This window comes from Akebia trifoliata, chromosome 13, assembly GCF_017979445.1.
Source record: "Akebia trifoliata isolate Shusen 1 chromosome 13, ASM1797944v1, whole genome shotgun sequence".
In the NCBI taxonomy this organism is placed as follows: Eukaryota; Viridiplantae; Streptophyta; class Magnoliopsida; order Ranunculales; family Lardizabalaceae; genus Akebia; species Akebia trifoliata.
In genome coordinates this window covers 802,725-814,493 of record NC_141387.1, presented here as the reverse complement: position 1 = coordinate 814,493, position 11,769 = coordinate 802,725, and the positions used below count along the sequence as shown (strand labels likewise).

At 33.7% G+C, this 11,769-nt stretch overlaps 1 protein-coding gene across 3 annotated transcripts; it reads right to left on the bottom strand.

Moving 5' to 3' along the window:
* Nucleotides 1-975: 975 nt before the first annotated feature.
* On the bottom strand, nucleotides 976-6,456 carry LOC147387103 (zinc finger CCCH domain-containing protein 18-like). 3 transcript variants are annotated; one of them, XM_086421254.1, is made up of 9 exons: nucleotides 6,333-6,456; nucleotides 6,070-6,225; nucleotides 3,973-4,966; nucleotides 3,708-3,875; nucleotides 3,422-3,601; nucleotides 3,013-3,089; nucleotides 2,512-2,682; nucleotides 2,280-2,406; nucleotides 979-1,528 (listed from the first exon to the last, which is right to left on the bottom strand). In XM_086421254.1, the coding sequence occupies exons 3-9, from the start codon at nucleotides 4,950-4,952 to the stop codon at nucleotides 1,456-1,458; spliced, it is 1,776 nt and encodes a 591-aa protein (XP_086277380.1). In that variant the 5' UTR covers nucleotides 4,953-4,966; nucleotides 6,070-6,225; nucleotides 6,333-6,456; the 3' UTR covers nucleotides 979-1,455. The 3 variants fall into 3 exon arrangements, with proteins under 3 accessions (XP_086277381.1, XP_086277380.1, XP_086277382.1); XM_086421256.1 differs by having other exon boundaries at nucleotides 982-1,528; nucleotides 2,280-2,397; nucleotides 6,333-6,454; XM_086421255.1 differs by lacking the exons at nucleotides 6,070-6,225; nucleotides 6,333-6,456 and having other exon boundaries at nucleotides 976-1,528.
* Nucleotides 6,457-11,769: the final 5,313 nt, after the last annotated feature.

Here is an 11,769-nt window from a genome sequence, read left to right as displayed (position 1 = left end):
GACAAATGAACCATGATTTTAAATCTCGTTCGATACATTTGACTTGTCTATTCATCTTGTTGGTAGACGACATCGAGATGCATTGATTGAATCGTCTCCCTTTCGGATGAGATTTAAAACCATAGTAAGTATTGCAAATCATTAATACAAAGTAGAGAAATGAAAAATTCTGACATTTGATATCTCATCAATCTTCGGACGAGATTTAAAATCATGGTAAGTATTGCAAATCATTAATACTAAGTAGAGAAATGAAGAATTTTGACATTTGATGTCTCATCAATTTGACAAAATCTTGTCTATATCTTATTTAATGTGAAAATATATGCTTGAATTTAGATATGTGATATGGATTATATATGTGATAGGGATCAGGTTAGATACAAACTTGGTTTCAAATTCTTATGTGATATCGCTCAGATGTGAGCTAAGGCTCCACCTTTTTTGATTTCAAGGTAATGTGTCACAAACTTAGTTTGTGACAAAAATGATTAAAAACAATCCCAATAAATTTTAAATCCAACTCTTTGGATTTATCTTTGAGATTTGTGATTTATTCTCAAGGTATGTCTTTATCATAACGCTTGGATTTCACATGTGCAGTACAATCATGTATGAACATATCAGTTCCCTTTCCATGTGTCTACCGATCCCGACCCAATTATTATTTGCTACATTTGCAAATTTTATGGAGGGAAAGTTGACTATAGAGAAAAGATTTGAAGAAAACTAATGTTAGACGATTGAAGTCGAATTTTCTTTAAATGTTATTTACCTCTTAATATGAGGAAATATCTTACAACTATTTTGAATTAGATTCAAAAATATTTGGTTGCTTTTAATAAAGCTCTGAAAGTATAAATAAATACTAACAAAAAGAAAATGTTGCTTTTGAAATTTAAAAAAAAAAAAACAGAACAATAGATTCTAAAGTCACACCATGGGCCAAAATCAGATTAGATGATCACAATCAGGCCGTCCATCTACTAAGGCATATGAGATTCCAGAAAATATTTTCTACTAAGAAAGATCAAAGATCATTTAAACTTAGTATTAGATACTGCCACTTTTTTTTTTTTGGAAGTAAAATTATTTCCATCTGTTTTCAACTATTACAGAGATTCTGCACTTTCTTTCTTTTTCTATGAACTCTACCAAGGCAAACTATATTACAAATCTTCTAAGGCCCATAAACCCCCTAAGACTGCTTCTTGAAATCACATTAAAACAAAGTATAGAAACTGGCTTCATGTAAGCTTTATGTATCATTTCTTTTCTTTCAACCAAAGTACCAGGGACAAGATGCTTCTGATTTTCTCTTCTTCAGTTGGTATAAACTTGCGTCGAGCATGACTAGTTGGAAGCTATAAATATTTTTTAGAAAGAGCTTTTTGTATTAAAAGGAAGAAATAGATTTGGAATCCATTACTCTATAATTCTTCTCTGATTCAGAATCTATACGACTGTTGAAATGTTGCTGGCTATTGGAGGCGCAAATGGGCTCTCCGGGAGATTAAAACCCTGGCTACTGCAAAAAATCAGAATAATGAGAAAGTTTAGAGATGTGTGTTTGAATCAGAAAGTTAGCTCGTATCCAACGATATTTTGTACTTTTAGCCTCTGCGATGCAACCAAATTTGTGCTATATATGTGCCCCGGGGATTAGTCGAGTGCTCTAAGAGGCTTGGATACCTCGGTTCAAAAAAAAAAAATTGTACCACATATAAGAGTCATAATACATAATAAATTGCAATGGAAACCCCTATAGATTGGCCTAGTGGCAAGGCGAGCCTTGATAAGCTCCTCAGGAAAGGTAGGTCCAGTGTTTGAAACCCCACGAAGCAATGAATTCCTTGGGGCCACCCTTGAGGGGGTGGTGCATGTGACAGTGGGTTAGTCTCACCCGAAGGATGGGGATACCCATGATAAGCACACACAAAAATTGCAATGGAAATGCCTATACATTGCTTCATTTCAGGAAAAAAAAATGGTACTCCTCCCGGTCCTTACCCGTTGCTTTAGGCAAGGAGTTGGGATCTAACCTCCACCTTCCAAAATATACACTTTTTTTATATTAAGATCGCTTCTATTGTCACACCAACTTTTGTTAACGCCACCCCAATTATATGTAAATCATCAAAATAATTAGCACAATCTTGGGGTGCAGTTAGCAAAAGTTGGTCTGGCAATGGTAGCTATTTTTATTAAATATCAGATCACTAGAAGTTATTGTACAATATTTTTACGATTTCCATTTTTGGGTGGTTTTAAGGATTTACCTCTCTCGGTCACTGTTATTCGTACTTGTATGTCTGCCTTTGTCATCACTAGTGGAACCATTGTTTAGAACATTGAGTAGATAATTGTAGCGGTCGGCTGATGGGAACTCATTCTGATCTGCACGGGCTTCAACGTTAAGGAAGAAAGAAAAGATAAGACGAGGGAACAATAAATAAAAAAATTTGAAAACAGTGTAGCTGGAAAATCAATTTATTCTGCTTGATGTTAGACCTTCCAAGAGTTTCATGTCATCCATGGAATAACCACCAATACAAGGCTGGTGGGCCGGTGACTTGGGTCCTAACTGCAACCCCGAGAAACGTCTCCTCTCAAATTCAAGAGCCAATTCTTGATCTTCCAACTGTTTCCGGAGTAAACTTGAGTGGTCGCAGAGTCTATGCACTGTAAAAACATAGACATAAGCAACAAAACGAAATTGAAAATGATTGTATGCTTTATTGGATCCAAATAACGATTGATCTCAATATCTCCTACAAAAAAATCAACCCAAATGGACACCCATAGGAGTCCACCCTATCGGAATTTTTCTAGAACACGTATCATAGTGGGGCCAGAAGGATATTAAGTACTACATATTGCATGTGTGTCACAAGGAATGCCACAATATCAATGTGTAGAGCTCTTATAATCTAACAGAGATGCATTTTTTGTGCAGCTTGGAAAAAAAAATTAATAAAAGAATTACAGTATTTATCTGGTGATCCTACTCACTTGATTGAAGCTCAGGGTCCATGTCAAGAAAGGGAGAGGAGTAGTACATTGGATGCTCAAGTTTCTCAGTATACTTCCTGAGATGAAGAGTGAACTATCAGAATCACATTTTCATCAATTTGATACAGAAAAAAAAAAAATTTAAAAAAAAAAAAAAACAATAACAAAACTGAAGTTGACATTGCATAAGAAGCTTATATATGAATCCAGAATGCAACGAAACAGTGGCCACCAATTTACCAGATAAGGGTATAAGTGCCATTTTAATCCTAGTATAAGCATCCAACACAACATATTCTAACAAAGTAAGACTAAGAAAATTGGTATTCTCTCCAAAAAGGAGAAAACTAATTGGATTCGGCACAGAGTTAAGAGTTACTACCATTTTGCACAAACCAGAAACTTTTACCTGTCAACAAGCCTCGACTTTTCCCTATAGGGTTTCACCAGCACACGTGCTCCACAGACAAAATGGGGATTCCCCTTTGTTAAAACTATCTTCACAGTATCAGGATAAGCAAAAGTTACAAACCCAAACATCCTCTTCTGTTGGCAGGGAATCCTAACATCTTGAACAGGCCCAAAGTTTCTACAAACAAAAAAAAATGATTGTAACAAAAAAACTTGAACATTGAGAAACCATTTTCAAAGTAGCCACCAATTTCCTACAACATCAAATATTAATATATCCTCACGTAAAATAGTTGGAAACATCGTCCTCAGTGAAAGTGCTCTCGGCAGGAAAAGTCAGATAAATCTGTCTGGACCCGGCAACAATGCCACCAGGGTCACTCCTCTCACTCCTGTACTCCATATATTTTGGAGCATCTTCCGTCAAAACTACTGAATGCTGTCCATGAGGTCTGTAACTCAATTACAAAAAAAAAAAAAAAACCAAAAATTAAGATCATATATCTACAGTGTAATGAGAACCAACCCTGTGAAAGATCATGATTGCACCTCTCAATAAGACGAATACTGTTTTTCAATCGTGCAAGGAGCTTCGTAAGACTATAACCAGCCTTCCCATGTCTCTGGCTCTCCGTGAGGTACCCTTCTGCCTGAAGATTCTTCCCATACTTCTCATAATACAACATTGGTAGAGAAGCAATTGAGATAGGGAATCCTCTTCTAGATTTCAAGAGCTCTGAGAGCTCCAACTCTAGCTTCTCGAGCGATCCGGGCAAGAAGAAATAGTCATCGTTTGCCAGCTCTTTTGAGCTTGGGCTAAAGATCTGAGAGAAGCTACCCGGTTGTGGTTGGCCATGGAAGTATCTACAATTGCTTCCATGCTTACAAAAGCCTTTGTTGAAGTAATGGCAAACCTTCACAGAGACATCCGGCAAGCTCGGAGACCTCTGATTGGTTCTTGCATTCAGACTGTTAAATGCTGCTTCTGGGTAGTAGTAGTTGCTCGAGAAGTCGGGTCCCATGGAATTAACGGATTCCGAATGATCCACTAAGCTCAAGAACTGAGCTTGGTTGTGGAGGGAGTGATCATTAGAGATTGAATCCGAGTAAGACGGAGGAATGAAATCGGCATTATGAATAGCTTGCTGACCCATTGTGACTTGTGGGTCCCAATAGGGAGCGGTAACACGAAATGTTGTGGGAGAAGAGAATGGGAGGGCATTAAATGGGGAGAAGGGGATGAACTGTGGGAGGACATCTGAATTGGGAGCTGAAATGGTCGCGGTAGGTTGGGGAGGGGGTGGGGGTGGGTTTGGGGCTGAGATGACAGGTTTGGGGGATAATCTGAGATCAGCCTTAGCTTTGTTAATCAGCAAATGAATCAAATTGTCCGGGGCAAAGGCCAATCGAATCATCTCTTCATCATCCATGTCATTTAATAATAGATACCCAATAATCTTAGAAAAATTCTCAGGTTCTAATTTTTGAATTCTGTTGAAAACAGTCCTCGTGGATTCCGGAAAATCCATTTCACATATAATCCCTACACATACAAAACAAGGAAATTTATAGGAAAATGAGAGGGAGACCATGATATGGGTTTTTAAGAGAAAATCAAAAAATCAAAAAAAAAAAAAAGTTGGTAAAGAAATAACAGAAATCCAGAGAAAAGAAAGGAGGAACGATATAAGGAGATTCTGAACACAAAAATTTAAATAGATTTACTAACATTGTTTGAATCTAGCAAAGAAAAAAATAAATTTACTAACCAAATCCTAGATTTTGTACTTGTTTTTAGTTCAAAAACTTCATAGAGAAAGACCTAAATCCAAGAAAAACTAGAAAAAGCTGGAAGAATCACAAGTTTCAGAACAGCATCAGCACCAAAAACAGACATGTATTTCCATAGTTGGAACACAATAGGAATATTAACCATTTTAGGCACACAAAAACAAGACACATCAAATTGGCCAGTTTCCCTCAAACAAAATAGAGATTTTTTTTTTTTTAAACAAAACTTTTTATTTCCATTACATGTATCAAATAGGGAAAAAAAACACCTTTTTTTTTTCTCAAACCAACCCTAAATGGGAGAAACCTTACTTAACCATAGTCTCAACCTCAGTACACCCATTTAAATTCTTTTATATCACCAAAACAACTTCAGGTGGGTTTCAGAAGAAACCCATCTCCAATATTTTTATAGAAATGGAATAAAAACTGAAGCAGAACCAGATTTCTACTTATTTCAAATAAACTCACATAAAAAATAAAAAATGAAAACCTTTATGGTTTTGAGACCAAAAAAAACTTTTTTTTTACCCCAAAAAAAATTAGAAACGACATACTTCAGAAGAAACCCATCTACAAATAATGATTTTAGAACAAACCAAGTTTAAAAAAAATAAAAAATAAAAAAATCAGTCTTTTAGTTATATAGGCATATATCACAGATACCCCAGTTCAAAATCACATATTTGCACTAAAATCTCAATAAAAGATAGTTAAAAATCATATTAAACACCCATTCATGCTTTCTACAAGTAACCATTTTCGAAAATTTGTGACCAAATCGATTCACCATTAAAAAAAAGACACTAAACTCAGATATCTAAACATTTAAACATAGATCTAAACAATACCCACCAAATTTTCCAGCCGTCTTAGACGAAACAAAGTCAGAAAACTCAGTCGAAAGCCTCCAACTCCATGATTAGTTTCTTCTCTCTTCTCTTTATCTCTATTAGCCGTCAATTCTTTGGGAAAAGGACAGCTTCAATAGCTATAAAGGGCGCCCTCTGTCTTCATTTCAAATCAAGAGATAAATATATAAATAAACACACTAATAATAAATAATTATAAATAAAAAAATCGATTTTTTTTATTTATAATTAAAAAAAAAAACTCACTTTTACACGCTGTTTCAACTTTAGATTTCCAGAAATATTTTTCTTGTTTTGAAATTACAGGTTGTACGAGTCGTTACAGAAATTTACGGGACCTAATTAAAAATTCTCCATAATTTTCGAAATTGAAAAGAACACTCATCCTCTAAAATGACTATAATACCCTTGTAAAATTTCAAAAGTACCCATCACTTAGTTTCAAATCGGAAATACCAATGTTAGTGGGTAGTTTAAGTTTTTTGTTTTTTTTTTGGTTCAGTTTGATTCATTTTTTTTTTTTAAATTAAAACTTTAATTACACGTGTTGACAACTATGTTTTGGTGGACAGTAGAGAGGGAATATTTGGTGCAACTGTTGCAGACAGAAATTGTTGGTAGGAAACAAATGGGCACCATTGGATCAATTAGGTTGTGTAAATCATTACAAGATGACAAGGCTCCCTTGCACCTTATGGGCCCACAAGATCACTAGTTTTATTTTTTTATTTATGAGTCCAACTAGTCTTACTAAATTAATAAGGATTTCACCGTTACTAAGAGTCCTTCGGCTCATCCAAAAATATGATCTGGTGCTTCATGGTTGTAAAGGACAAAATTCTATGAACTTTGAAGGAAAAAAAGTTTTTTTTTTTTTCAATGTTGAATTTCAATTTTAAGTTTGGAAGTTATGTGGAAGTTTGGTAGCCGTCCATTTTAAAAATATTGGATCAAGTTTGTGTATGATTGTTGATGTGGTAATTCGTTTGATCAAAATGACCCTTAGTAAGATTTAAAATCTTTACTAAGTTTGTAAGGAAAATGTTTCTAATTTTATTTATTATGGTAGTTGGTGGGGTCCATGTTGAGTTCAAATGGTACTGCTTTGTCTTATATGATGTATGTACAGAGAGCTTGATCTAGATTGCAGGTGTTATAAAAAAAATATTGGTCACAAGTATCTTTCCCCCAAACTTAAGTTTGGTGGGACAATCCTTATACTTAATTTTAAGAATTTTATTTAATTGATCTAAATAATCCTTCAAAGAAATGAATCTATTTGTGACCTCATAATGAAAAACATTGTACTCGACTAGATATTGCATTATGACGGCTGGCTCTCTTCCCTTTCGTGAGAGGGGGCCACACGACCTCTCCTTTGGTCTACTTATTTATAGTATAGTTCCGTCAAGGGTACCTACACTTACAAATTCACGTGCAACTTTTCGATTTATTGGACTTGGATAGCTAAAAATCACTTACTGATCTTAATTTAATGTGTAGGTTTACTTATCTACGTGAGGGCTAAACATTTTCGGAAAAAACTTTGAAGTAGACAACACATAATATCTCTAAGGAAGTCTCCCAAATATTAACGAAAACATAAGGGGTGTGAAATAAATACAAAAATACACATGTCATGTTACAAGGAGGGTTTTACCAAAGGAAGCAGATCCGGTTAGCCCGTTTCTATTGTCTCTTGTTCTATAGTCCATGTAACATCTCATTGATGAAAATTTACAACACAATCCTCTTGTACTCATGCTTTAGATCAAATTTGAAGGAAAAAAAACAACTCTTTTTCTTTAATCAAGTATTGAAAATGGACAATCTTGATGAAATCGCCTTAATGATGTGGCACACACTCAACTAACAATAATAACTACAGAAGAAATGGGTTACAAAGGATCCACTCTCTCTATTGAAATTTTAAAGTGGGTTACTTGCTTCAAAGTCGAACTCAACATTTTCTAGAGAAATAATGTGCCATGTGGCAATATTGTGGTGATCAAACACCCGGGACAAGTATGTGTTTACAACATATAAGGTACCCTCTTAAGGTGGTGATGGCAGTGTTTTAAGCTAAATTAAGTTAGGGAATGAGGGGATAGTTTGGTAATTGAGGTGGATACAAGGGCAAATCAGGAAATATGGAGATTCCTTATATTGGGTGACCAGTTCAATCGGCAGTAAATGAGGGGATTGGCCATCAATAGATGACAGCAAGATTCTTGAGAGATTGATGACTAAATGATGAATATCTACTTTGGATCCGATGAGGGAGAGAGAGACTTTTGGATCTCCATTAGAACCGGGCCTTCCGGTTAAGATAACTTCCTTAGGGTTGACTCTACTTAATCCATGCATCCAAACAGACAATATTTTTTTTTTTTTTTTTTTATTAAAAAATTAAATTATTTATTTTCAGCTTCTTTTAACTTATCTTGTCCTGTTCCATCAATGATTGCTTCGACATTAAATTTAGAGATATTTTATTGGCACTCCAACTTTTATTAATAGCACATCAACTCTTTGAAATTGTCAAAGATGTTAATTGGCATATTATAACCATAAGGGTTGGCCTAATGAAAACTCAAATCATGATAAGCTCTTTAGAAAAAGTAGGTCAAGTGTTCAAAACCTCATGAAATTATGAATGTCTTGGGATCACTCTTCAGAGTCTGATTGACTCTTGACTCAACTTGTTGCACTTAGGGCTTTCTGAGGGGGTGGTGTATGTGACCATGGGACTAGTCCAACGTCAAGCGTGGGTATATCCATAATATCAAAAAAATTCCTTATATTTTGAAATTGTTGAAATATCCCTTGACCTCAGTTTACTCTGAAAGACTAATTAATTATAACATAAATGACCTTAGTTTCAACCTCTAAATCCACCATTTTCATGCTATTCAACCTCTAAGTTAGTCTATTCAATTTTATCTATATCATCTATTTTGTTTAAAAAGTCTTCATCATCTACTTCTCTAAAAATATTATATTGCTCTTAAGATTTGAAGCTACTTCGTCGAAAAAATCGTAAGGTTGAAGAGTGTGATAAACTTTCTTTAAATTTAATGAAAACAATCAGAGGAATTTGGTAGAGGTTGAAGAGGGGACATTTAAGTCATTTTTTTAAACTCTATTTTGTTGAAGGGGGTTATGCCATCAATTTGAAAACATAAGTGTGTTTCTCAAATATTCACCAAAATGTGGAGATGTGTATGGGTAAATCAAATTATATTTAAGGTTGAATGATATGTAATTTTATTAATCAAAAGAAATTACCAGTTTATAAATTGGATTTTTAGAGTGCGAAAATATTGCTAATTAGAGTGTGTAATGTACATCTATTTACATTATCAATATCCAAATGATGAGCTTCCTTATTGGTGGGCCATAGTCCTAATTAATCATAAAGTTTAGAAGATTCTAACCATTCGATAAGTGGGTTCTTTCTAGGATGATTATGACGACGATAATTTTTGTTGAATATTTGAGATTCCCCCGCCATTTTTCAAAGAGAGCTTCTATTGCCACACCAACTTTTGCTAATGACGTCCCAAGATATGTGCTAATTCTTTGGTGATTCACATATGGTGGTGTTGGTAAAAGTTGGTGTGGAAATAGAGTCGTGCTAAAGTGACCTTAGTAAGGGACACCTTTCGTAAATGCATTTTACTTGTATCTCGGAGAAAATACATCTATGGACATGCACACACCATCACGTCAAGACACCACCCCATGTGTATTCCATTGAGATCACTCCAACATTAATCTAATAAAAATAATTGAAATACCCTCATTTTCAGTTTCTTGTCAAAAGTTCTTATTAATTTTTATTTTTAAAAACACATTATCTTTAGCCTATTCAATGTATAGTGTAATTTCTTTTTAATTTATACAAAATTTTCAATTTTGTCTTCAACTTTTGATGAACTAATTTTGTATTTTATAGTGAAAAAAAAAAAAAACCTTAAATCATCTTCAATTTTCTCAATAAAAAATATCTTATCTTCTTCATGAGGTTTGAAGAACTAAGATAATAAATCTTGACGTAGAAGGTGTTTTTTCCCTAGGGATTAAAGATGATTTCTTTTGGTAAAAGTTCGAAAATAGAATCATTTAGGATATTTTTGTTAGTCTTCCATAAAGAACGTGGTCAAATGGTTTGTTTTCGCTAAGACTATCTCAAAGATACACAAATGTCATAAGAACTTGTCTAAATTATTCACTAATAAACGAGGACTTCTATTTACGAATCTCTATATTTAGAGATGAAGCCCTCTGAACTAAACTCCAACCGAGTTTCATTTTGAAGATTTTGGCCTTATAAAACTATTAACATCTGTATATATAGAGTCTGGAGAGAATTTTGACATGTTTGTCTCTGTCACTGTTTATCTTTTTTAAATATCTATTATATCCCCTATTTTTCATAAATATCAATTTTGACTTTCTTCTTTTTATAGAACATGTTATAAAGAGACTCAATAGTGATTTTGGAGTCCAGGTTGGTTGGACTTCAAAATGTGAAAGGAGAGAACAAGATTGCGGCTCTAAAGAGAGATAAAGATTCTTCTACCCATGGTCTTTTCTTAAGATTTTTTCTATTTAAGCAAGACCTTAAAAAGAATTTAAGAGTGATATTTGGGGTTTATTAAATTTTATTTGATGAATTATATTTAATTTCATCGACATGTGTGGCCATATAATCAACTAGAGCATGCTATTAGAGCAATTCCAACGGACTCTTTAAACCCGACATCCTCTTTATTATAAAAGATCCAAACTACAAAAATTGGGTCCAACAGACTCTTTACCATAAAATGTTAAAGTTATGAACACGAAAATTAAGACTAGCGAGGTGCTTTGGCTCGTTATCATTAAAATTATAATATAAAAATATATATATAAAAAATTACTTTCCTTACTAAATTAGTAAGATTTCAAATCTTAATAAGGGTCGTTGGGCCCATATGGATTATCACATTGACAATCAATTACAACATCCTTCTAAATTTTATAGAAAAACTCATATTCACAACAACAACAAAAAATTAATTTTTGAGCTTGATCCCAGGTGCGGCTACTTAACTCCCAAAACTTAAAATTATAAATCAACGGTGAAAAATATCAAAGTTCTTATAATTTCATTCTCTAGAAACTTGTGGCATTGGACCATTGTTGGAGAAGCTCTTACAATACTACTTTGTAATATCTCGTGATATTTTATTTTTATTTTTCTCATCTTGTACATTAATACGTACTTTAACATCCTTCGATGTGCATTGTGCCCCAACTTCAATTTTTATTTATTTATGTGAATATTGTATTTCCTAAATTATCCACCCAAACCCAAGTGGATTAAAATTTATAAATACTATAGAAAAATATTAGTCAAGCTGATGTCATCCACATTTGTTGGTTCCCATCCAATAATGCCAAATTAAATAATTAAAATTTGTTGTGGTCTCCATGTCTGGACAGGTTAAATTATTAACTCCCTTTCAAAGATATAATACAATTGTAGAGCACTTTTATTTATACATACATTATAGAGAAATAACTACTTGTTTTAAAAAAAAATTAATACATATTAATATGCATTAAACTTTATAATTAAACTATTTGTAAAATGTCTGCACGATCTGCTCGATGACATGCCTCTTGATGACCATGA